Source organism: Panthera uncia (assembly GCF_023721935.1).
Source record: "Panthera uncia isolate 11264 chromosome C1 unlocalized genomic scaffold, Puncia_PCG_1.0 HiC_scaffold_4, whole genome shotgun sequence".
Taxonomy (NCBI): domain Eukaryota; kingdom Metazoa; phylum Chordata; class Mammalia; order Carnivora; family Felidae; genus Panthera; species Panthera uncia.
The window spans coordinates 83,182,271-83,209,482 of NW_026057585.1; the positions used below are offsets into that span (position 1 = coordinate 83,182,271).

At 43.7% G+C, this 27,212-nt stretch overlaps 1 protein-coding gene across 3 annotated transcripts in view; it reads left to right on the forward strand.

The window, feature by feature from the left end:
• Positions 1-22,764, forward strand: part of SRSF4 (serine and arginine rich splicing factor 4) — a 33,261-nt gene extending 10,497 nt beyond the window's left edge. Inside the window, exons 2-7 of one of the 3 annotated variants that reach the window (XM_049617645.1) lie at positions 6,592-6,775; positions 7,447-7,621; positions 12,506-13,666; positions 17,524-17,738; positions 20,931-21,020; positions 21,262-22,764. In XM_049617645.1, coding sequence (XP_049473602.1) covers positions 13,469-13,666; positions 17,524-17,738; positions 20,931-21,020; positions 21,262-22,099 — 1,341 coding nt within the window. In that variant the 5' untranslated portion in view covers positions 6,592-6,775; positions 7,447-7,621; positions 12,506-13,468 and the 3' untranslated portion in view covers positions 22,100-22,764. Of the gene's footprint in view, positions 1-6,591; positions 6,776-6,814; positions 7,622-12,505; positions 13,667-17,523; positions 17,739-20,930; positions 21,021-21,261 lie in introns of those variants that run through there. The other 2 variants (XM_049617643.1, XM_049617646.1) reach the window with 2 other exon arrangements.
• The last annotated feature ends 4,448 nt before the right edge of the window (positions 22,765-27,212 follow it).

The window sequence follows — 27,212 nt, forward strand, 5'->3', positions numbered from 1 at the left end:
CCCCCCCCCCCCCCCCCCCCCCCCCCCCCCCCCCCCAAGGAAAAAAGAAAGAAAAGTAAGGCATTTGGTTCTAAATTAATTTTATGACTAAGAAGAGATTAAAACAGTTTTGTTTAAAGGAGCGCTTGAAAACTTTGTTTATACTTAGTTAAAATTAAAGACCCATTCTTAATTCTTAAAACATTTCAAAATAGCATGTATTTATTTCTGATTATAAAATGTTTATGTATTTATTGTAATTTTTTTTAAATACAGAGGACAAAAATAATCATCCAAAGATGACACTGTCTCCATTTTGAGACTTTGCCTTTTCTGACCCACACATGCATTTCTTTTGCTTCCCCATCTTTGTTACAAAGTCGGGGTCATACTATATATCCTATTTTGTAACTTTTCTGTTTCTACTTAATAGCCTGATCCTTTGGGGCGCCTGGGTGGCTCAGTCAGTTGAGTGTCCGACTTCAGCTCAGGTCATGATCTCGCGGTCCATGAGTTCGAGCCCCGCGTCAGGCTCTGGGCTGATGGCTCAGAGCCTGGAGCCTGCTTCCGATTCTGTGTCTCCCTCTCTCTCTGCCCCTCCCCCGTTCATGCTCTCTCTCTGTCTCAAAAATAAATAAATGTTTTAAAAAAAAATTAAAAAAAAAAAATAGCCTGATCCTTTACCTTTGTCATTAAGTGTTCTCCTACAACTGCATTATTAAGGGGTTCATAGTGTTCCCACATGTTATTTAATGTACGTAATTAAAACCATGTTGCAAGACATTTAGGTTGTCTTCAGTTTTTTGCTAATTTTATGCGTTATAGCACTGTGCTGAATATCCTTTATATAAATCTTGGGGTAGATTCCTGAGTGGACTTTGGGAGTCTGAGTGTTTACACATCTTTAAGATTTTTGCTACCTATTGGGTTCTATTACTCTAGACAAAGAGTGTTTGTATTTTCACCTGCTGTGTTTAGGAGTTCCTGTTTTTCTGATTTCTCAGCTACCCTTCATTATAAACTTTTTAGTATTATGATTTTTTAATTAGAATGTTTAAAATTGTATATGAGGAAGTTATCTTGCAGCCTTTAAGCCTCATCCATTTAGCCTACCAAGCATAACAGATTCAAGAACTTTTTTAAAAAATTTTTTTGACTGGTTAGAAATTAAATACAAAATCCTTTTAACATAAGGTCATATGTGCACTTTTATGTTCCACTTTTTCTACCTAATTTATCTCATGTATTTTTTCTGTTACATAAAAATCTTACATCATTTTAATGGCTGCAGAAAATTCATTGTATGGCTGAATCATGATTTACCCAACCATTCATCTTAGGTCATCTCTAAATTCTGGTTGTTAAAAATAACGCTGTGATGGGTATCATGTGCATAAAACCTTGTATTTTTATCGTTCCTTGGGACAGATTCTATGAGATAAAATTCACAACAGGAAAGAATGTTTTCAGGGCTGTCAATGCTTATGATGCCAAATAACTTTCAGAAGAGCTGTGTACCAGTTACCCTAGAACCAGCAGTGTATGGCGCCTGTCACGGCAGCCTCACCAGCATTGGGCACACGTGTTGTGTAAAATCCTTGCGAATTTAACAGGTACGAGTGGTCTCGTGTCTTAACCGAGAACTTTTTTCCTTAAGCCAGAAATCATGAGAAATGGGACTATGGATTAAGCAGCGTTCTTTATTAGTAGTTATAACCATTGCAAATGTGACCACGTTGTTTTTATACTGAGGTCTCTTGGGGAAGTCTGCCTACATCCAGAACTTAAGTATGCTATCTTTTATTTCTCCTAAGGCTTGGGTAATTTTTTAAGTTCTGTCATTTTGAAAAATCAGTGCCAAAGGATAATACCATACTGCAATATTGACCAAATGCTGCTGGCCTCATTTCTCTGGCTTGGGACTTCCACTCTATGGTCCTGGTTTCCCAGTTTGTGATAAGAATAAACATTACTTTTATTATTTGGTCAAGTCATTTTAAGCCCCTGTTCCTCACTTTAATGTCTTGGTCCTCCCTTCCTCATTGAGGTATCATAGGAATAAAAGGGCCATGTGAAGTATTTGTCCCTTTTTTAAAAATAAGCATAGGAGGGACGTCTGGGTGGCTCAGTCAGTTAAGCGTCCGACTTTGGCTCAGGTCATGATCTCACAGTTCACGTGAGTTCAAGCCCCGCGACAGGCTTTGTGCCGACAGCTCAGAGCCTGGAGCCTGTTTCAGATTCTGTGTCTCCCTCTCTCTCTGCCCTTCCCCCCACTCGCGCTTTGTCTCCGTCTCTCTCTCAAAAATAAATAAACGTTTGGGGCGCCTGTATGGCTCAGTCGATTGAGCGTCTGGCTTTGGCTCAGGTCATGATCTCACAGTTTGTAGGTTCGAGCCCTGCATCAGTCTCTGTGCTGACAGCTCAGAGCCTGGAGCCTGCTTGGGATTCTTTGTCTCCCTCTCTCTCTTCCCCTCCCCTGTTCGCTCTCTGTCTCTCAAAAATAAATGTTAAAAATGTTTAATAAAAAATAAATGTTTAAAAATAATAAAATTTAAAATAAGCATAGGATGTAGACTAGATAAAATGTGTTTTGGGTTCCCAATATTTCTAGATGTTTCCAAGTAACTTAAACAAAATTGTACTTTGAGCTTCTCTAAGAAACGTCCTCCTAGTATCTGAGAGGAGACTATTGGAGGTGGTATTTATAAATTTGTAAGCTAACAGTAAAATTTCAAAACTTTAAAAAACAGCAGCAGCATGCGCTTGTGTGATTTATTTTTCAACTGCATGTATCAAAGCACCTTACAAACAAGTGTTGTCTCTAGTTTGTATTGATGGGGAAATGGAGGCATGGGGCAACTAAGTGACTGGCTCAAGGTTACAGAATGAGTTATTGACAACTGTGGAAACTGAAGCTCTTTCTTATTCCCATGCCAGATACAGCATGAGCAGTGTCAGCCAAAGCTTCTCGTGCTGTTTCCTTCCAGATGGTTCAATCCTATTGTTCTGGCACTTGCTTGCGTTCAAGGTTGAGAAGGTAGTTTAGGTTCCACAGCCTGTTCAGTCTTTAGTCTTTCATCAGAGTCTTCAACAAGCTAAAAAGTTACTGCCAAAAATGAGACAGATAGTACTGTTTTTTGACATTGGCCCTGGACAGAAACTGCTAGTGATAGGCTGCTCTTTGAAGAGCTGTAAGGTGATGTCAGCTCTGTCATGGCTGACCGGGGTAGGATTTGTGCAAGGAGACGCAGTTAAATGATCTCTGTCACAGTATCATTAGGGCTGTCTGATCTTGGAGGCACCTGAAGGCGAAGGATCGGGCTGTGCTCTGGATTTGTATGCCCATATTTTGAGAAATGCCCTACGTGACCCTTCCTGCGTGTTGAGATCAAAGTTTGGAGGTCTCGGGAACCACAAATGATACCTGAAGAAGCACCCAAACGACACTTGTTATCCCTCCATCAAGTCCCCCAGCCACGTCTGTAGGCCTGGATGCCAGAATGGGGGGGCATTCGTAAACAGACCTCACAAACCCAGACGAAGCCGGGAGACCAAAGGAGGGAGGTGTGAATCCGGCCTTCAGGAATGGGAGAGGTGACCAGGAAGCTCGGGCACAAGAGTCAGGAACCACAGAGCAGAAGCACTGACTTTGAGAAAAGTTATTTCATGTGGATGAAAAGAAGTTGTTGATCCATTAATGTTAAAAGAACTTGAGAATTTTGTTAAAATACTAAATGAATTAAATGCCTGGTTTCAAGGAAAGGGCATCCCTGAAAAATAGCATAGGAAGTGGCATCTTTAACCAAAAAGGAAAAGAAACTGGCAGCAACCCAGGGACTGTGGAGTGGTTATGAGGGATATGGGGACAGCCAAGATGGCCCCGGAGGTATAACCTCTAAGAGGCTTTAACACCTGTTACCCACTCATAGTGCCATTTAGAGGTAAGTATGAACTGGGTTTTTTTGTAGCTTTTGTGTGGAATCAAGTAGCACTGTCTGCTGGTTGTAAATCTCTGTTTCATTTAGGAATGAGTAACATACAGTAATCTTTTAAGTCCCAACAGTTTTTTTCTAAATTGGTAATACGACGTTCATCTCTTGAAGGTTTTGGGGGGTTTTTTTGTTGGTTTTTTTTTTTTTTTTATGTTTTTTTTTAATCTGTGATTGTCTTCATGAACGTCAGTGTGTCATCAGGGAATATTTGACCCCTTTTCTTGTGGGATCTTTTCGTTTCATTTACTCTTAGTAGTGAGTGTCAGAAAATTGAAAAGGACACGGGTGTGATTGCCCCATCCCCTTTGAAGAAAGTAGCCATGTTGAGTTAAATACATTTTGTTATGACAAGGGTTATGGTTGTAATAGTTTGACCCACAAACTGTTCACAAGTATGTTACTTTCTAGGAGTACTCCCATTTTATAGGGTAGAAATACAGTGGTGGCCTCATAAAAGTGAAATCGCTTAACAACCTTTGATTCATTTTGAAACAGTTTTTGGATAGTTGAAAGGAATTGGCTTTCGAAAGGCCCATAGAGTAGTTACGAAGTAAGACTAAATTTGAACTTGATACAGATTCCTCTCTACCTTCTCTTCTGGAGGAATTTTGTTTTATGCTTGGTATTTAGGATATTGAATGTTCCTATTATATTTTCTTCACCCCAATACATAAATATTTCTTTAGAGATGGCCTGGCCTTAATGATGTTACCTTTCTCTGTTTTCCTAAACTTTGATAGACTATAAAATTTGGTAATTTTGCTAGGTGTTGTTCCACTAGTAACTTAGATTATAAATGTTCACAACTTACTGCTATCAGTACCTATCAGATGCAGAAATGCTATTTCTTACCGTTTAATATTTGTCATAAAGATGCTGATATTCATGTGGGCATTTGTCAAACTGTGTCTGCTCTTTGGACCGCATCTTTCCGTTGGTGTATGGGAGGCAGTAACACATGTTATGAATGTTGACTTTAGGGTAGGAAAGACTCCAGGTGTTGGGTAGCCTCGGCAGGGTACTTACCTGCGTGGAGTCTTAGTGTCCTCTGTGAGCGGACAGTAAACCTTAGAGTTGTAAAAATTATTACAAAGGAATTTGAAGAAGGAAGATTCTGGTGGGCTGGAGTAGTCCTGTTAATGGTAGTTTGGAGTTAAACAAAAGTAAATCCAATCTTAGCTGCCTGTCATCTGCAAAGTACTTTCCTGGTTGCTGCTATAATCCTGATGTAGTTGGAAGTCTGTAAACCATACAGTATTCTTTGATTTCTGGTCCATTTTTTTCCATACCATTCATGCTTATATTTATATTTTTTGGTCCCAGTCACCATTTCTTACAAAACTAATTAAATGCATCCTTCTTAAATACATAATCTTGTCAGTATCCATTCACATCTACCACCTCTGGGCCTGACCCTCTGTCATCTCTATGCTGGTCTAATTTTTGCCGAGCCTTAAAACCAAAGACAGATTCCGGGGGTTGTTGTGGGACCTCCAGAATGGGGATTGCACAGAATAATCTTATTTTTCCTCTATTCTTCTAGTCTGTTATGTTCTGAACCCACACATGTTTTCCGAAGGACCAGATGGCTGACACTGGCTAATGGGAACCAAAAGACAAGAGTGAAAGTAACCCGGTTGTCACATACCCCAAGTTTAGAGGTGCCTCACCCTGCCCCAAGATCAATTTCTCTTTTCTCTGGAGACTTTACCCCACTTATCAAAAAACTTGAATACAGCCTGGCTTATCTGAGGTTAGATTATCAGGTCAAGCAGCAGCATTTATTAAATGAAAAGGGTTGTACTCAGGACTGGGGGAGAGAAGAAGCATTTGCTTTTACAAAGGCAGGGTAACCTTGTAGTTAAGAGCTTGAGTCTGGAGTCAGATGGATCTGGGTTCTGATCCAGCCACACCGTTGATGAGCTCCTTGACAATGAACAGTAGCTTAGCCTCTCCAAGCCTCAGTCTTCTCAGGTGTAAAGTGGGAATAATTATAATGATCATAGTACATTCTTCACAGATGAAGAATGAATAGAATATAAGAGATGAATTATTTACCCTGTGCCAGGTACTACACTAAATATTAGTCTTTGTCATTAAAGAGCACGGAATCAAATGAGAGGATCAGCACAAAGAAAAAAGAACAAGTCCTTGAAAGGCCACAGAAACAGCATGTAAAACATAAAATAGAATAGAGCCAAAGAAGGTGCTCAGATGATTAGTCAGGCAAGGGTGTGAGACCCGAGTCTGTGGAAGAAGATCGGTTTGCTTCCCCCTGTGTAATCGAGGCATTCAGGTTTGGAGACCGGTCTAAACAAAGATATTTAGGAGTCATGGTAGGCCTCTGAGCAAAGGGATGCTGTAGGAGCTGGCTTTCCCTGCTACACCAAGAGACAGGTTGGCTAAGAATAGCCACATTCATGTGGAATTAAGTAAGCTGATGAGACATGAAGAAGATGCCCTCAGGGGCCCAGCAGATGAGAAACCTGTAGAATTAGGCAGCAGACTGAATGGGCAACCGGAGAGGAATGGTTAGAGGTGATTATGAGTCCCGGGAGTGAATTAGATGGTCAGGGGCTCCAGCAGAGAGAAGTCATGAGGTAGGTTTTCTTCTTTGAAGGTGGGGAAAGACCAAGTGCAGACTGAGCTGTGGCCAGCGTTTGCAGACCAGGAATCCACACTAGCTCTAATCAGAGAGCTCTTGGTGTGCGGGAACTGCCAGTTTGCCGACGTGAAAAGAGCCCCAGACTGGGTACTGGTGAGCCCTGAAGTCGCACCCCAGCTCTGCCACTCAGTGAGCACGGGTAAGTCATCCACCTTCTCCGGGCGGCCTCGATGGCCCTCCCTCCTCTGAGGCTAAAGAAAGGGGAGGCCAGAATGCCCAGAGCAGCCTCCTTCCCGTCTCAGGATAGGAAAGGATCTCAGGAACCTACTTGATGTGGTAGGAGCTCCTGGTTGGTGGGTCATAAACAACCCACCGTTACCAGGAAAGTCAGATTGCAACCATAATCAGTGACCCAGAGCAGTGAAGGTGACACTGGTTAGCTCTACTCTGAGGGCCTGACCACTGCTTCCCTGGAATGTTGCAGACCTTTGGAGTGGGGGCAGTTACGGTTCTCACGCACAAACTTCTCTCTGAGTTGGCCTCAGCTGAGCGCTAGAGAAGGGCCGCAGAAGAGTCTGTCTGCCATTTCCCGAGCGCTTAACGCAGGCAGCAAGGATTACTGTTTTAATTACTGTCCTGTCAGTGTGTCCTGACTTTTTTCACCTCGTAAGCACCAAGTTGACTGAAGCGTAGGACCAACACTGAGTACTTTGAAAGAAAGCTGTTTGATTCCTGTTCACTGAATGCCATTTCTTTCAGGGTAGATTTAAGGGCCTTGCCCTTAAAGAACAGTGCCATTGACCCTAGTTTGAGGGTTCAAGCCACCCCATGGGTTAACTTCAACAGATGAAAATTTTTCCTTGGCTACAGCAACATCCCTAATCCCGACCAGCCATGGAGAGGTTCGGTTCTTACAAGGAAAATGAGTGAATGTGGGAATGGCTCACCACATTGGGAAAACAAAACTCACATCCTGCTGATGGTTGGCTGAGGACTGTCATGTCCACATACAAAGAAAAGCATGTGGCACAGTTGTAGGACAAAGGTGAGCAGAGATCTACTGTGGAAAGGGGCAAATGTTTCTTATAGAGAGAACAACCAAGGCGTGCCCCTCGGTAAGCAGCATTGGTGGGTGATCGCAGGCACACGCATGGAGGCTCGCTTTCCCTCGCTCCTCTCGTCCACTCCCCGCCAGCTGGCCGATAGCGGGCACCCCGTTAGTCACGCCCTGCCCGTTAGCTTGACGGCATGCCTCCAGAGAAGTCCTGCTCCTCGTTTTTCAGACAGGACTCTTCCCCGGCCTCCCTATTCAGTGAAGACGTCTGGAAGACAGAGAGGACCCTACCCGTTCTGAAAGAGGGGGGATAGAAGGGCACATGCTCTCCAGGGGAGCATGCAGACTGGTGTCGGGGGCCGTTGGTCTAGATTGTTAGGACCAGGGGAAGCCTATTTAGCAGTAGCACAGGCTCGGATGATCATTCTCGGGTGGAAAAGTGTGATTAACATTTCTGAAAAGCGAAGTCTTGGAGTGCTTTCGTTTGAAAGCCGTGCGATTCCAGTTCCAGCGTTGCAGAGCTCTGATAGCCTGGGCAGGACACCTGCTGTTGGGGACCAGAGCACTGGCAGTGGTAGAAGCCTGGACTGAAGTGGACAGCAGCCCACATAACTCGGGGTGGCTTTTCTTGTGGCATCCAGATACCTGTCCATACTGGGTAACAGTCAGGGTCCCCAGTTTTTAGGGAGAAAATGACAGGCACTCCCATCGTTTTTTGTTTGTTTGTTTGTTTGTTTTGGCTAAATTTGTCAGCACAAAACACGACCCAGAGGAAAAGAGGGAAAAGGCAGGAGCAGAGAAATGTTGAAGAAAGGTTTTCTCCTAATTGAAAAATAGTGTGCATTTAATAGGCCATACTTTTTCTTTCATACAGACATGGGGCGGGGTGGAGGGGGGGTGGCGTGCGGTGAGAGACGAGACATCCAGGAGTAAAGCAAGAAGAGGCACATTGGAAGGGCTTTGTTTGTTTTTATTTTTAGCAAGCCCTGCCGTGGAGGGATTTTTAAGTTTGTTCTTAGATTCATTCTCCCGAATTCCTTCATTTTCTTTATTCTCATACTGCATTATTGAAAAATGGTAGGTTTTAACCGAGTAGAAGGGGAAGGGTGTCCACAGCTAGAGAGAAATCTGTCGGTTTTGTCCGTGAGCTTACAGGTCACACCGGAGGTGGTGTGCATCTATACACGCATGCCGATGGCGTACTGTGCATTTACATGCATGTGCGCATTTTGTGTCCCTCCTTATTTTGACAAAAGGGTTCACAAGCAGAGTGCTTTTGGGGAGATCAGTTTCCTGTTATTTGCTACAAAGCACAAAGGGATGTTACCATCAGTTTAGAAAGATCCTCTGATGTCATTGATCAGGGAGAGCTTTATTATCTTGAAGGCACTAAAATTTAGTTCAGAGATATTAAAATCTAAAACTAAAATTGGGACCCACACAAATAGTTTTAAAAGGTACTCTAGATGATAAAAATTAAATTTATCCCTGTCCATCTGCCGCTGTTGTATTCCTCTAATGCTACCATATTGGCTAAAATTATGCCATTATAACATTTACCTCTCATACCTTTGATGTTAGGAGAGGTCTTAGGGAAATATAGTATAGCTCCCTCGTTTCACAGGTGAACTAAGATCCAGGAGAATAAAATGATTTAGAGCTGGGTGGTAGCAGAACCAAGATTAGAACCCAGGCCAGTTCTTGCCACTCCAGTCTTCCTAGTTAGGAGTTTGCCCTTTGGAGTCCTACCACAGGCTTTGAACGCCAGCTCTGCTGTTTTATTATGCAAGTTCTTCAACACTGTGTGTCTCTGTTTCCTCATCTGTAAAATGGGGATAGTAGTACCTGGCTCTTGGGTACTGTGAATATAAGATAACATTGTCTAGTCTATAGAGATTACTTAATAAATGTTAAGTAACATTTTGTTGTTACTATTTAGTCGTCCTGCCTTATCTGAGGAACCCATTCACTGCATATTGAATGAAACAGTCATTCTTTCAGTAAAGCAGACCTAAATAAACAATAATGTGGTAAAGCAACCACACTGATCTGGTCTTTACTTTGCTCTCAAAACAGGAGTCCTGTCAGGTGTGGCTTGTGATGCAAGAGGATATTTGATTTAATCTTCCAAACCCACCCAGCATGCCCTTGGCCAAGAGCAGTGACAGTCACATGCCCAATATAATCCTTGGACTGGACTTTGACATTTAAAATTTCCCAAATGAGGGTGATCAGCTGGCTCGGGCAGTAGAGTGTGCAACTCTTGATCTCGGGGTCATGAGTTTGAGCCCGTGTCAGGCATAGAGTTTACTAAAAAATAATAATGAAAATTAAGAATTTCCCAAATCAGTTTTGTGGAGTAGTAGCTAAACTTTTTGTGCAAAATAAATTTGATTTCAAGGTAGCTATTTTAAGTGATTTGGATAACCCAGAAATGTGTCTACGAAGTGACCCACTTAAGAAGCAAATATTAAGGAAGGACTGATTTGTAAGGGCTGTTTTCCTCTCATAACACAAATTTGTCCCTCCAACTCAGGGAAGAATTTTATTGGCAAGGTATGCCTTGCTTCAGCCTCGGCTGCAAAGAAAGATTGGCCTGTCTGAGCATTGATTGTTGTTTTTAGATAATTGTGCCTCCGTTTAACAGATTGCCGTTACTTCCCCGTCCAGGTCAGAATGGGTTCTGCATGTCAGCTGTGGGATAGAGTGAGCATTCACAGGATGGCCTTTGAGTCTGGGAGAGTGCATTTCCCCAGAGGTCTGACAGAAGCATCACTTGTTGTTAACAGAAGTTGGGCTTGCTGTTTCAGATGATTGGCAGAGCTTAGGGGCTTGCATATTCTCTGACCCTCGAGTCGCTGTAAATCCTAATTATCTTGAAGAAGACTGTTTGGATGTATCTGTGATTTGTTCAGTCTTTGGGAGTTGATGTTGTCCTTCTGACATCACATTAGATGAGTCAGGGTCAGTGAATGGTGCTGAGCCAGCAGGCCACTCCTGGAAGGGCACCGGGGGGCACTTCATCACGCCCGGGGCTGAAGGTTTTCTCGCATCGCTCGTTACTTAGCATCAGGCTCTTGCCCATACGATGCCAAGATCAGTGATGCTGTGGGCAAAATAGACCTATGACCAGTCTTGACGGCTAAATGGAGGAAGGTACTTTTGGGGGCAGGGGAATGTTTTATGATTCATTGAGAAATAAACCTAAGTAGAAAGTCCATTTGATTTTTTAATTTGTTTTTTTGTTTAATTTTTTTGTCCCTAAAAATGACAGTGCAGCTTTCCTATTCTTTCCACTTTTAGGAAGGGAAGAAGCAGCTACAATTATATTATCGATTACAGATTTTCAGTGACTGTAAGGCACTTAACGTAGTTAAGTCAGTGATTGAGAGAGGCTTTGCTTTTGTCAAATAATGACCTTGTGTAGAATGACTCTCAACTAAGCTGCACGGCAGTTCCAGCCTTGCAGAAGCATAAAACCATGTTTTAGATTTCACAGCCCATAAACTGAGTCAGGTGGCTTCTGAATTGTGTTAGTGCGAAACATTTCCAAAACATTTCCCATTGAACAACTGGATGTGTCTGTGACTTGAAGTTTGAATGCCACTCATAGACATTTCAGCATAAAGAACCCACCAAAGTTGTCAGCTGTATGTTGTCACCTTGGGAGACTCTTGTTTGAAAGGAACTTCTCTCACTCACTTAGCATGTTGCTGAGTACAGCATTACATGCTAAGGAAACTGGAATAATTTTGGTCAGGCTGGATGAACTTGTGGCAAGCCTTGTAACCTGTTCTTTGTTCCAGTGTGTTTAGACACAGCAGAACACTAGTCAGTGTTTGCCTGCGGACACAGCTTTGTTAAAGGCATTGCTTGTAACTTTCCTTGGTGACTAAGTATAATCATTAACATGGTTTTGGTTTTTAAATATAGGTAGTGGTCACAAAGCTAGACTTCACAGCCGTGGTGTTAGACCACACTGAAAGTGTACTGATAATATAGTTTATAGGGTGTTTGTTTAACCTTACTTAGAAATATGTGACACATTTGCTGTTGAGTATTGTAAGTTGTGTTCTTGACCAGGCGTTAGTAGGATTCAGGGGGGGAGGGTGTCTTCTTCGGGAAATGTGTTAAACTACCAAACCTCTTTGTCGGAACATTCCTAGCAGTACTATGTAAAGAAGTTTGTAGTCATACATAGATTTTAGAGAATTCCAGCCTACCTAAAACCTCATGGAAATGAATTTGCAAATCATGAGGAAGTGAGTGGATTTTCACTGATAATTTCTGGAACAAGTTAATTCACTTGTGACTCATTTGTTTAGGTAGAAGAACAGGAACTTGAAAACTTTTTTCTTTCACTGAGATTTGAGGTGCTGTGGATTGTTTACTCGGAACCTTATTCCAAGCACGACCTGACGGCTAGGGCACAGCGCCTGCACGCGGGTCTAGCTGTTCTCCAAGCTCTCACTTGGGGGCGAAAGCTACCAAAGAGGAGTTTTTATGTGACTTGAAAGAGCCGACACTCAGCGTTGTAGGGTTCCGTATCTTGATACCTGATACCAGGCGTCCCCTGTGGGGGTCTGTGCAGTTGTCACCAGAACTGCTTGGGGAACGAAAGAAGTGGTGTCTGTGTGTTTTAGCCCGCCTCCTACTAGAAAGACAGGAGTCTACCTTGAGCAGCCTCCCCATCCTCTGGCGGGGCCTGTTGGCACAAAGCAAAGCGGTTTCAGCCGCAGGGAACAGAAAGCCGATCCTTAGTTTGCAGAACCCACCTAACCTTTGCTAAGCATGACCCTCGTTGCTTTCTCTTTAACGGTAGCGAAGCTGGGCGTCAGAGCGGTGCCAACCGGGACTTCGTTTGCTCTCTTCTAGATATGGGTTTGTGGAGTTTGATGATCTGCGTGATGCAGATGATGCTGTTTATGAACTAAACGGCAAAGACCTTTGTGGTGAGCGAGTAATTGTTGAGCATGCCCGCGGCCCACGTCGAGACGGCAGTTACGGTTCTGGACGCAGTAAGCATTTAAAACGGCATTTGTATCGATGACATACATGCCTTTGTTGTTCAATGTGAATTTTTTAAAGTAATTGATTAATTAATGTTACACTGAAATGTATTGATATTTAAGCCATTTGTTTTATAAATTATGTATCTTTTTAAATGTAAAATTGCAAATAAACATCTTTGATACTGTTTAATTTTAATTTAATTAATGACATAAAGTTCTTGTTTTAATACTTTTTAAAATATGTTTAATGATGTGTGTTTGTGTTGTTGTTTTTTTTCTCTGTAATGCAATTGTTTAACATAGATTTAACAAAGACCTCAATGTTTTAATTAAAAGAATCCTTTGAGGCTAAGATGACTGCCTGTTCCATTTGCTGACCTTGGGTTACCTTTCCATGCGTGGCTCTTTGAACCATTGTGGCCCTTGGCTGACCAAAACAGGAAGCCATGTGACGACCGCAACCTTTCCCCATTAGACCTGGGTGGTGAGGATCCCAAGGGTTAGACACAGATGAGATTAAACTGAAATAGGTGCCTGAAAATCTTTTTTTCGTATAAAATATTCACAAAAACTTTAATCACTGTGAGTAACACCAGTAACTGATTTAGTAATTTGGTTACTTATTTCTAAATTGTTAAATTGTTAATAGTTTTAATTTATGCATGTTAATTTTAAATATAATATTAATGAATATATATACTTACCACTTTGTAAATTAAATTAAATTTCATGTTTAGTTGATTGCTTTTTTAAAAAAAATCTAGTTTAGAATTAAGGGGTGGGGATAGAACTAAAATATATGTGCTGTGTTGTGGGGTGGGGGTAAATGGTACACTTCAGGGGAATATGTGCTGGGTCACTTTTTCCTTTTCCTCCACTGAAGTCATGTTATCTATTTGAACCTTCCAAAGGTGGATATGGTTACAGAAGAAGTGGCCGAGATAAGTACGGCCCTCCTACCCGCACAGAGTACAGACTTATCGTGGAGAATTTGTCAAGTCGGTGCAGCTGGCAAGACCTAAAGGTTTGGACCTCATTAACCTTCTGGGATAAGGCTGGGCGGAGTTGTGGTTGGGAAAGAGGTGTTTGTATGCAGGCCTAGGCAAACAGAATGTAACGGGATTACATGTTTGAAAGTTTTCCCAGAGCATTTGGGAATTCTTGAAAGGGTCCCAGGCACCTGGCCGGCTCAGTCGGTGGAGCCGCACGACTCTTGATCTCGGGGTTCTAGGTTCAGGCCCCATGTTGGGTACAGAGATTGCTTATTAAAAATAAAATCTTCTAAAAACGTAAAAATAAAAATATTTTTTACAAGTTCTGTAGTAGTACAAAAGACATCAGAATCTCACTACTGTATGTTAGGGGACCATGGCTGTAAAGACAACCTGTGTTGGAGATTGTTGTCCACTGTACAGAGCTTGTTGTAGACAGACGCCGTTGTAGTTCCTCAGCAGAAGAAAAAGTCGCAAGCGTTTCCTGTAACATTAGCTGCGATCATGCAGCTTTGTGTCAGCTTCCAGTGTAGCTCTTCATTGGTGAGGACGACTGTCAAATTTTGTGTTCTCTCCTAAGTGTTTTTAATTTTTCATGGAATATTCGTCCTGAAAGAGTCTTAAAGATTAAGGTCCAGTGCTGTGTTGATCCAGCATACTGATCCCAGCTTGTTTTTTGAGAACAGTGCTTTTAAGCTCAATAGGGAAGAAATTAGTATCTTAACCTGGATAGTTTTAGAAGGACAGACGTAAAAGATACTCATTCACACTTCTGTCTCTTGCTTCTCACTTTTAGTCCCATCATTAAACAAGTCCTGTCTAGTGAAATCAGTGAGTATATTTAGGGTCAGCAAAAAGTAGTTAGGAATCTTACATTCACAGTTTTAGCTCATCAGAGCAATTAAAAAAATTTTTTTGACTTTATTTTTTGAGAGAGATTGAGAGAATCCCAAGCAGGCTGCGCACTGTCAGCACAGAACCTGATGTGGGGCTCGAACTCAACGGACCATGAGACCGTGACCTGAGCTGAAACTAACTGAGCCACCCAGGTGCCCCTCATCAAAGCAGTTTTATATCCTCCCCCCACCCCTCTTTTTTTAATTTGTTCCCAACAGTCTTTAGATAAGAAAGGATGAGATCCAGAAAAGGTTAATTCACACAATTGGTCTTAGCAGAAGAGCCTGGACCAGTACCTGAGCCGGTGTTTCTTCTAGTGCATGGTGCTGGTTGTGGACGAGGCCCTCACTGAGTGTCTCCCAGCAGGACTGTGCTCACAGGAGGAGCACCCCAGTGTTCTGAGAGTGAAGGTTGAGTGTTTGGGTAGAAACCGGAAAGGCTTTCAGACTTTTGGTTAAAATGGAGCCTAGCCAGTGTCTTCAGTTGATTTTATACGGAGAGCACTGGAGCGGACTTCCTTGTGAGTCAAAGCAGACTGAAGAACAGGGTTCTGGAGCCCACCTGTCTGGGGTGCATCCCAGCTCTGCCGCTTGTCCGTTATTTTAGTTCAGCAAGTTACTTTCCTCTTGTGCCTCATGGTTTTCAACTATAAAAATGAGATTAATACTCATTTTTAACTCAAAAGTTATTGTGAGAATTGAATGCCACTCAGTATAAAAAGTCCAAGAATAGTTCCTGGCGCATAAGTGCTAGCAGTTAATCAAGAAAATGCAAAAATAAATTGAAGGGCTGTTGTCTCTTAAATGTGTAAGTTCATAACACCCTGTGGTGACGGTGTTGAGATGAAATTCCTCTAGTAGTCTACCTCCAGGGACCTGGAGATGTGGTAGTTTCACCCATCGGTTGGGGCAGGTAGTGTTAATTCGGGTTCTCAAGTCTGGCTGCTTGTGTTCAGGCCTCAGCTCATTCACTTACTGCCTGAATGATGGCAAACAGTTTACTTAGTCTGTATATTCTTCTACTTCTCTGTTCTGCAAAATGGGGGGAATAATTGTATCTTCTTCATGTGGTTATAGTTAGGGCTTTAGTTAAATCATCCCTGTCCATACAATAGACGTTTAACAGTTAGCTGTTATTATTAGTAATCTGGAAGTATGGCGGTATAAAACAAAAGTAGTTTTTTAAACTACTAGTAAAACGCCCTTTTACTAGAGTTCTCCTAGGTCTTGACCTGTTCAAGACCGTCCCAGCCTTGGTATAACTTAGTAGCGTCCTCACTCAGTCTCAAATGTGTCCAAATTTGGATGATATTATATGGAATCCCTGTTTTCTACCCAGAGCCCCCATTCCTGCAAATAATTCAGTTGAAGAAATTTTCTATAAAGTCATTCCTGGGCTATGAATAATAGCAAGTGATTATATATAACCTAAAGGTCCCAACGATTGGGAAATCCTCAAATAGTAACGAGCCACCCTAGTTATATACATAGGTTAAGACACGTAACTGGTTTATGCAGTGAGCAAAGAAGGTACCTGATGGCATGTGTTCAGTGTTTGTAAAATACAGAGAGGAAAGCAATAACAAAAATAAATTTCTGCGGGATATGTCTGCAGTCCACAAATGTTATGTGTATACTACATGCCAAGAAATAGAGGAAAATTAGCCAAAAATCCTTAAGTGTTAAATTTCTCTAAATCTCCTAGTCTTTTCAAACACTAATCCGATCTCATCTTGTTTATACTTCCCTTTAGTGTTTATCTAGCATGTCGTATTCTCCCACTGGATTAGGTTAAGTCCTCAAAAAGAATGAGGAAAGAGGCTTGTAGTGAAGGAACATGAGTAGTCATTGATCATTGAACCTTTGAAGCCCGAGCTTGACAGAACTATTTTGTTGCCTTTGTTTTGAAGAGATAGTATATAGCAATTTCATTTTTTTTTTATTTTTTTTAAGTTTTATTTAAGAGATCTCTACACCCAGCGTGGGGCTTGAACTCCCCACCCTGAGATCAGGAGTCACATGCTCTTCCTACTGAGCCAGCCAAGCACCCCTACCAGCAATTTTAAATAAAACTGAGATGCTAATCTCGTAATCCCTTTATGGATTGTATTTATATGTTAGCCTGGATATTTTTCAGCATTTGTACGTTTTCAAACAAGGATTTACAATGAAACGTAAAAGACCTAACTTTCACATTTACTCATGTGGTGACATGAGCCTCCAAAGGTGCTATAAACAAAAAGCTTGCCAGTATAAAATTTAAAAAATTATAGTTAAACACTTTCATATTCACACATCACGAAAGAAACCGTTAAATATTTATTGTGTCTGCCTCTCACCTGATACTTTAAAGAACCTCAGGGGCACCTGGGTGGTTTAGTCACCTGAGCGTCCGACTCTTAATTTGGTCGCGATCCCAGGGTCATGGGATTGAGCCCCGCGTCAGACTCTGCACTGAGTGTGGAGCCTGCTTCAGTCTGTCTGTCTCTCTCTCTCTCCCTCCTCCCCCCCCCCCCCCCCCCCCCCACCCCGGCTCGTGCTCTTTCTCACTGTCTAAAATAAAAATAGGGAAAGAGAAAGAAAAAGCAAGAAAGAAAAAGAACGAACCTTAGTTAGGGGCGCCTGGGTGGCTCAGTCAATTGAGCGTCCCAATTCTTGATTTGGGCTCTGGTCATGATCCCAGGGTCGTGGGATCGAGCTCCCCTCCTGCTTAAAATTCTCTCTCTCCCTCTGCCCCCCCCCCCACTTGCTTGCGTGTGCACACGCTCGCTCGTTCTCTTTTGAGAAAGAAAAGAACCTTAGTAAATGGGTTGGTATGTAGGTGGAAATATTTTAAGAGTAAACTTTTGTTTTGTTTTTTTTAAGAGTAAACTTCATTCAAAAAGAAAACGAGCTTTTCTTCCCAAAGGAAAGGGAAAAACTTTAATTATAATCGCATTAGATATCTTCACAAAATGTATCATGACCCTGTTTGGGGTGTTTTGTTTCTTTAGGATTATATGCGTCAGGCGGGAGAAGTGACCTATGCAGATGCTCACAAGGGCCGTAAAAATGAAGGGGTGATTGAATTTGTGTCTTACTCCGACATGAAAAGAGCTTTGGAAAAGTTAGATGGAACTGAAGTCAATGGCAGAAAAATCAGATTAGTCGAAGACAAGCCCGGTTCCAGACGCCGCAGGTCCTATTCCAGGAGCCGGAGTCACTCCAGGTACGGTGGTTGATCATTGATGTGTGTGCGTCGGAGCTTTTGCTGTTCATTCATTCGTGAGCACACAGACGGACAGTCCCTTTCCCGTCTCCTGTCCTCCTCAGGAACATGGTTCTGTCTGGTTCAGTGATGCCACTTCACACCAAGCATTTATCTGTGAGGCTCTTGAACTCTTACATCCTGGGTAGAGATCGAAGTGCTCTTCCTGAGGCAGGTGTCCGTGACCTGTTTTCGCATTTCTTCTTGGGTGCCCCGCTTCATACCCGTATTGGGAGCAAACGTGGCCAAGGGTTCTTTGTTACTTTCTCAGGAACTCCAGCTACTCACGAGTGGAGACTTTTTATTCAGCAGCCGCTCGGCACCAGGCCAGGCACTTGTGAATAAAACAGACGTGGTCCGTGCCCTCCTGAAGCTCAGCCTAGTGGAGGAAACGGGCATTGAGCCAATAATGACCAGCGTGATAAGTGTGTGTCAAAAGGAAACGTACACGGCACGAGTTTGGAGAACTGGCAGAGGCTTCTCTAAGGGCGGGCACGGCATAAACGCTGGGCCCTAGAGGAGAAGCTGGAGGGGCGGGCAGAGAAAGGGGTGAGGGCCCTTCTAGCGGAGGGCAGCAAGAGCAGAGCGACCGGAGATGAGGCAGAAAAGGGCCAGATCCTGCCGAGCCACGGACCAGGGTAAGGATTTAAGAGCAGTAGGAAGTCACCAGAGACTTCTAAGCTTTCCAGGTTTGGTTCTGTTTTTTAATTTTTTCTTACGGAAAATTTCAAATACATAAAGCATTAGAGAAAATAACTTAAGGAGCCCTGAATTCCCTTATTCCTGTCACCCATCCAGCTGTATTACTTTTTATTTTTCCAGTCTTGTTTCACTACTCCTCTCCCTGCCTCATTGTGGACAAGTCTGGGCATCCTGTCATTTCACCTATAATGCAATTATTTCACTATGTACGTCTAACTAAAATCTAAAATCATGGGGCCATATCACAGCCAGCAAATACGTATCCACATTTTCCCAGTTGTCTCAGATATGTATTTTGGCAGTTGGTTAGTTCATATTAGGATCCCAACTGGATCTGCATGCTGCCATTAGATGGCGTGTCTCTTAATTCTCTTAATCACAGGTATGTCCTCCTTGGTCCTGTTTTTATTCTCCGTGCATTTAGCTGAAGAAACAGTTGGCCTGTTTGGATATGTTCTCATAGCTGAGATTTCTCTTTGCGTCCTTGTGGTGATATTTACCATATTCATCCTATTTCCCATGTTTCCTATGAACTCATAGGCCTCGAGGCTTTTAGAGGAAAGTCAGTATTTTATTAGCAGATGTACTTTGTAAGTAGTACCTTATGCTTCTTGTTGCATCACTTGTACGGTGCATGGATGTCCCACTTCAAATGACGAGGGATAGCATGCATCATTGCGTCCAAAGTCGTGAGCCTGAGCCATCTGTTTTAAAGTTCCACGTCAACAGTCCACCTGATAGTTTTAGCATCTACTGATCCATCATTCCCTAGAGCCATCAGTTGTCATTGCCAAGGGATAACTTTCCAGTTTCCTTATTCTTTCTGCATTTAAAGGCTGTAATTCTATCATGGATGATTTCCACTCTTTGTTACTCTCAGGTATAATTTTTATAGGAAATGCAAAATAAAAGTTTGACACCTTTATTTACCACCTTTTAGAATTTTAAAGGTGCTCTAGGATTCCCCAAGGTAATGATGCGGTCGGTGATTTAATATCATTTTGAATGAATTCTTGGATGATAATGTATATATTTAATAACATTTCATTTACTGCAGTCCTAATGTTTTATGCTCAAATTTTTGACCCTTGGGAGCCCTTCAGGTTGGCTTCTGTGTCTTCGGTTGTCTTGGTTTTGTTTGGTTTTCATGTGGATGTGCTTTCCTAAATATTTTCTCAAATTGTTTATTGCAGTCATTTTCAAACATAAAAGTTGAAAGAATAGTTCACGAACACCCGCATACTCTCCTCCTGGCTTCAACAGTCGTTAGTAGTTCGTGTTCTTCTGTCTCTTTCTCTGTGTATATATTTATGCACACACCCCGTACGTTTGCATTTTAAGGGAAGTTGAAGACAGGACGCTTTGCCCCTAAATACTTCAGCGTGTGTCTCCCAAAGCGAGGATGACCACGTTTATATTCTCTTACCTGAGAACCTTAACAGTGATTCCGTAAAGTCATCTTCTATCCAGGCCATTTTCAGATTTCTCCAGTGGTTGCATGGGTGTCTTTATACCTGCATTTCTCTGCTGACCGGGACCCAGTCCAGTCCTGTATTGCAAGAGCTTGTTAGGTCTCTTCAGTCTGAAGCAGGACCCTCCCCCCCCCCCCCCCCCTCCTGACACTGACTTTTCGTTGTTTTTACGTTTGCATTCATCTGTTTCCTCGTGATATTGTTGTACTTTATCCCCACTTCCCAGTAAAGTGGAAGTTATGTCTTGAGAGGTGTGACTGGGGAACAGGTTCAGTGTTTTTGGCAAAAGTCCTTTCACAGATGGTGGAGCCCAGCGGTCTTTGAACATTTCCTCTTTCTGCCATGATGAGATGTTCTAGGCCCATCTCGTGCATTCTCTGCCCTACACTTGGAATAGTCGATTCCCCTGAGGAGCCCTGCTTACTGTGGTAGAAAATAAGCAGAGTTCACAGTCTTGGCTTATTAACGATTTTTTTTAAAGCTTGGAGTGTGTTTTTTAAAACGCTCTCTGGTCCCAGTGAGTGAATTGATAGCCAAAGGGCAAAAGTGTTTGCAGGAAGGCTAATGAGGAGGCTGTTGAGGGACCAAGAAAGACGGTAGTGGCTTGGTGGGGGGGCAGCAGCAGAGGTGGGTAGACTGGAGGCAAAGAGGCAGAATCAGGACTATGTGTGGATGAGGGGGGAGAGAAGAGGCCGGCGTGGCTACAGTTCGTGGTACAAGGAACTGGCTAAAGAACCGTGGCACCCGTGGAAATAAGGAAGGAACCCAGCAGAAAGAGCGGGTCTGGGGGAGACGTGGGGTCTGAATCAGAGGTTCTGAGGTTCAGGTGAGCCGTGCAGGTACCAGATCTGTGAGCCGAGAACCCCGGAGAGGGTTCTTTTCCAACACCGAGCCTGGACACAGCCAGTGCCATACGTATTTTTCAATTGGAAAAGGTCTCGGTGTTCAGCTAGCCTTCCGTCATATTCTCTCCTGCTAGGTCTCGTTCCCGGAGCAGACATTCTCGTAAGAGCAGAAGCCGAAGCGGCAGCAGCAAAAGCAGTCATTCGAAGAGCAGATCTCGGTCCAGGTGGGTCTTCCTTGGCGTGAGCAGAGGAGGTCCGCGGGGCACGCCCGTCCCGCTCCCCACTTGGGTTTTAACCACGTTACCAGTCTTCCCTCAGCCCGGGTTTTCCAGCTCAGGATGGGAATCGGGGTTCAGAAAGCGGTCCTTGGCCACCGCAAGCCGTACGCTTCGCGTTAGTCTCCTGTCGTCACAAGCGGCGTGAGGCATGAGGTCGCCCGTGACCCCGATCCCCGTGTCTCCTCAGGTCGGGCTCCCGTTCCCGGAGCAAGAGCCGCAGCCGCAGCCAGAGCCGCAGCCGCAGCAAGAAGGAGAAAAGCCGGAGCCCCAGCAAGGACAAGAGCCGCAGCCGCAGCCGCAGCGCGGACAAGCGCCGCAGCAAGAGTAAAGACCAGGCCGAAGAGAAGATCCAGAACAGCGACAACGCCGGCAAGTCCAAGAGCCGGAGTCCCAGTCGGCACAAAAGCAAGAGTAAAAGTCGAAGCAGGAGTCAGGAGAGGCGAGCGGAGGAGAAGCGGGCGAGCGTGAGCAGAAGCAGAAGCAAGGAGAAGAGCCGGAGCCAGGAGAAGGGCCTGCACAAGAGCCGCAGCCGCAGCCGCAGCCGCAGCCGCAGCAAAGGAGGCAGCCGCAGCCGCAGCCGCAGCAAAAGCAAGGACAAGAGGAAGGGGAGGAAGAGGAGCAGGGAGGAGAGCCGCAGCCGGAGCCGCAGCCACAGCAAGAGCGAGAGGAGCAGAAAGCGGGGCGGCAAGCGAGACAGCAAGTCGGGCAGCGGCAAGAAGAAGAAGAAGGAGGACGCCGAGCGCTCCCAGTCCAGGTCGCGCTCCCGCTCCGCCTCCAAGGAGCGCGAGCACGCGAAGGCCGAGTCCGGCCCGAGGGAGGGCCGAGGGGAGAGTGCGGATGCCGGCGCCCATCAGGAGACCCGGTCCCGGTCGAGGTCCAATTCCAAGTCCAAACCGAACCCTCCGTCAGAATCACGCTCCAGATCAAAGTCCGCTTCAAAAACCCGGTCTCGGTCCAAGTCCAGATCCAGGTCTGCGTCCAGATCGCCCTCTCGGTCTAGATCCAGGTCCCACTCGCGGTCCTAACTGGCTACGACCACAGCTGGAACTCCCCGAGAAGTCTTTTGTACATGTTTGGTAGCCGTAGCACAAGTGATCGAAGTAGAACATACGTCACTGCTGTACATTTTTAACTCCCCTAATGGTGTGTCTACAATTGTTAAATCTAAGTGCTTCCTCTCCGTAAAGCCTCCTGGCGCCAGGCCTTCCTGCTCGACTGAAAACAATCTTCTCTTTGAAAACCCCCTTTACTCCTGGCCCACAGTAGAATATCCAAAACGCCTCGGCTCTCAGGCCTGGCCTTTCCCACAGGGAGCTCAGTACCTGGATGGCTTTCAGGCTGGAACGGTGACATAGGTAGGTACGGTGAGTTCGGCCATTTTTGCCCTCGAATTGATGCCCTTTGATGTTTGCCATTTAGTGAAAGTGCTAAGTCTTAAGTTTCCTACCACTTTGGTTTCATACTTTTGGACTTAACAAAGTTGTGAATAGCACAGTCGAGGAAAATTGATACCTGCAGTAACCCATAGGAAATAAACTGTAGAGTTCCATATTCTGGTATTGTGATTATATTGTTTTATATTAAAAAAGAAAAGAAAAGAATTTTTTTTAATTTTATTTTTCCCCGTCTTGCAAAGTATAGTGACCCCTGTTTCCATTAAATTTGAATAAAGACTATTTTTGCTTGACAAGATTTCATGGTGTTTGAATCCGAGTTGCATTTCCTGAGTTACCTTGCTAATTTCTTTTCTCAGCATAAAAAGTTCGTGTCATGGCTGTTTTGTTCCTGGAGGTCACCCATGCGTGGGTAGGGAGCCGCCCTTTGTTCCTAAAAGGATTTTTCTCACCCAACAGAATAAAGGCAGATTTCTCAGGAATTTACAGTCCTTCCTCTCAAGAAGCTTATTTATGGCCAGGCTGATGAGAGACGGGTCAGGTAGGGAACTCAGAGCATCACCAGATGGTTTCTTCACAAACAGCGCTCTCCTCTAGACTGTTCGTTGCACTTCTCACCGTGAATGTGAAGCGATACCTCATCGCCTTAGGATTTGGACTGACCAAAAGCCAGGAAGAAAAACGATACTGGATTACCTTTGTTCCCCCTCGTTCTCTGCATTACTTGTCTGGCCTGGCTCTGAAGAAAGGACCAGAGGCACGGTGCTTTCCAATCTGGTCTCGGCCCCTAAAGGACTACAGAGGCATCCGAGCAAAGCGGGCACTCGGAGGAGGGAGTTGTAACTTCATCTCGGTTCAGAGATCTCTTGAGCGAGCACTTAGGCTGAACCTCTAGAGAGGCGGGGGTGGAAGGCATTCCTGTAAAAAAAACCAAAAAACAAAAAACAAAACATCTGTGCACCAAGCCACGGAGTTGGGAAAGCACAGGGCAAGGTGCCCAGGGAACGTGGGGTGTGATGATCGGGAATAAGCAAGTTTGGCAGATGGATTGGGTCACGGTGCTTTCGATACCAGGAGGAGGAATTTGGCCTTTGTCCTATAAACATTGGGAACAAAGGAAATATTTAAACAGGAGGGTAAGGGTTGTACAGCTAGGCGCTGCAAGGTTGGTCTGACGTGCATTCTGGGAGCCCAAATGCATGGACACCAGCAATCCGAGAGGCAATACAGTTGACCCTTGAGCAGCATGGCTGAGAACTGTGCAGGCCCACGCATACCTGGGTTTTGATACAGTACTCTGTGTTTTCCTTGTGATTTTCTTAACATTTCTGTGGCTTGCTTTACTGTGTGAATTCAGTATATAACACATATGCAAGATACGGGTTCACTGACTTCCCGTCAACAGTAGACTATTAGTAGTTAGGGGAGAGTCAAGTTATATGCAGATTTTTTACTGTAAAGGGGACACTGCCCCAATCCCTGCATTAAGGGTCAACGTAATTGCAGGTGATGTGGGGCCTGAACAAGGCAGGAGGCGACAGAGAAGGGTTCAGTAGGTGACCTGGGGAAAGGAGTGTCAGAGGTGTTCGTGAAGCCTGAGAAACGGGAAAGACGAAGTTGAGCGAGTTCAGTTTGGGAAACGTGTGGAACTTCAGGGACTGGAACCTCAAACCCCCTGGAGCTTTCGCTCCATTCTTGCATCATCGTGACAAGATGGTAGCTCCCAATCAGAATCCCCACGGCCTCACACCTCGTGCTGGTCTCCAGTAGGTGAGGAGAATCCAACATTCATTCCCTGACATAAAGACGGGGACGTTTCTTTGGGCTTTTTTTCTTTCACAAGTGAAAAAATTTTTAAGCCCAATTTTTAAAATTTGTGTTTTTTTTAACGTTTATTTATTTTTGGGACAGAGAGAGACAGAGCGTGAACGGGGGAGGGGCAGAGAGAGAGAGGGAGACACAGAATCAGAAGCAGGCTCTGAGCCATCAGCCCAGAGCTCGACGCGGGGCTCGAACTCACGAACCGCGAGATCGTGACCTGAGCTGAAGTCAGATGCTTAACCGACTGAGCCACCCAGGCGCCCCTTAAGCCCAATTTTTAAAAAGTCAACTGAATTTTACTATCCCTAACAGCAGCTCTTTCCAAATTCCCTTCCAGGCTTTTTCCTGTTCATCCATATTCTGAACATAGTTCCGTCACGTTTGCATAATTTCGCCCTGTCGTTTACACGAGCATTGGGAAGCACTCACTCAAATGTCGCGGGCACATTAGTTCTAACCAAATGAATTTATTAGCACATGGAAAGAGTGTAAAGGATGGAAATTCCGTTTGCACATAGAAGGGATTGGCATTCGTTTTTCCCCCAGCAATTTTAAATTCATTTATATTAAGAAGTTAAAAATCAAGAGACAGATGGAAACTCATCTGTTGGGTTCCAGGCATGCACCAGAGATGGATACTTTCACAAACCTGTTTCATCTTGTTCTCACACCACCCTGGGGTCAGTATTGGGAGGTTCAGTTGCAGGTGAACTTGTCCTGCCCCCGGCAGTATTTGGAGAATATCAGAGTGTGTGCCTTCTGTATGCCAGGCACTGGGAATAGTGTATGAAAAGACTGAGAAGGCCCCTCTTACAGAACATGTTTATAGGCTAGGATCCCAGGGCTTGCCTCATGATGGTATCAGTACTAAGTGCCTTCTGTGGACCAGATACTGGGCCAGCGTTCACTGGCAAAGCACCCTTGCCCCCCCTTAGAAAAGGTTAACCGGAGACCACAATAACACTTGAGGGTAAAGTTGCGTAGTGTTTGCCCTTTCTCCCTGACCTCATCTACCATGGCCCAAGGGAAGAATGATCTTGGGAAGCTGAAAGAGGAAGGCCCTGAATTTGATTCATTTGTCGACCTGCACCTGCTATGAGCTAGGTGCTTTTATGTACGTTCGTACGTAATCCCATTTTAAAAGGTGAAGACAAAAACTCAAGAAACGTGCAGTGATTTGCCCAATGTATAGCTAGTGACAAAGCTAGGCTTAATTTTTCGATTTCTCGGATTCTCCTTCCTTGTAAAATTTCATCACTTGTATAATTACAGGAAGATTTGAAGTTAACAACAGCTAGGATTTGAATTTAGGTTAAGTCACGCAGGATTTCTACAAGACCATCTGCTTTCCTGGAACAATTTCTAAGTTGCTGCAGGACAATGCCACTGGCCCGCTTCTGTGAATTTTAACTGTCCCATCATTTGATCAAGGCCTGCCTGGGGGCACCCATTTGTCTAAGCCCAGGTCATCATCCCACATTCTAGATGCCAAGGAGTGAAGAGAAGGATGGCTCATTTTAGCTTCTACAGTGGGAAATGTGCATTGATGCCCGCAATAAATGCAGTCAGTAAGAAATTTCCCCAAAGTAGGAAGCAGCCAAAGAAATACAAAGCTCCTCTATAACCTCTTTGGATGCTCAGAGTCCACACATACCTTTTTTCCATACTTAATCTCCTCTTGTCCCTCCCCCACCCCAAAAAAGAAGGGAAGACAAAAATGTAACAAAACAAGGATAAGTAGAAAGTAGCAACAAATGTGGTAGATTATAAATTCTATCAATAATTTGTTCATCCCAGGTGAATTCTACCAAACATTTAGATTTTCTCAAGCTATTGCAAAAAATACAAGAGGAAGGAAAACTTCCAAATTCATTTTATAAGACCAGTTATCATCCTGGCACCAAAACCAGATAGACACTGCAAAAAGGAACTACAGGCCAATGTCTCATGAATATTGAAGCAAAAATCCTCAACAAAATTTTAGCAAACTAAATCCAACAATATTAAGAGTTACATACAACCAACCAGTGGCATTTATTCCCAGGATGCAAGTGGTTCGATATTTGCAAATCCGTTGTGATTGCTTATCAAGAGGATAAAAACCATATGTTGATTTCAATAGATGTAGAGAAAGCATTTACAAAGTACAGCATCTATTCATGATAAAAAAAAAAAAAAAAAAACCCTCTGCACAGTAGGTGTGGAGGGAATATACCTCAACATAAAAAGCCTTATATGAAAAACCCATAACCAACATCATACTCATTGACGAAAAAACAGCTTTCCTCTAAGGTCAGTAACAAGAGAATGATACCCATTCTCGCCACTTTTATCAACATAGTATTGGAAATCCTAGCCACAGCAATTAGACAACACAAATCAAAGGCAGGGTGCCTGGGTGGCTCAGTCGGTTGAGTGTCCAACTTCGGCTCAGGTCATGATCTCAACAGTTCGTGGATTCAAGCCTGGCATCAGGCTCTATACTGACAGCTCAGAGCCTGGTGCCTGCTTCAGATGCTTCGGATTCTGTGTGTGTGTGTGTGTGTGTGTGTGTGTGTGTGTGTGTCAAAAATAAACACTAAGAAAAAAATTTTTAAAGAAATAAAAGGCATCCAAATTGGTAAGGAAGGAGTAAAATATTTACAGATGACATGATAACAATATAGAGAAAGCCCTAAAGACTCCACCAAAGAACTACAAGAGCTGACAGATGAATTCAGTAAAGTCACAGGATCCAAAGTTGATTACAGAAATCTATTGGATTTCTATATGCTAATAATGAAGCAGCAGAAAGTGAAATTAAGAAAACAATCCCATTTACAATTACACCAAAAAATAGACCAACTGCTCAATCGAATAGAATGTAAAACCCAGAAATAAACCCACAATTGTATGGTCAGTTAATCTTCAACAAAGGAATAAA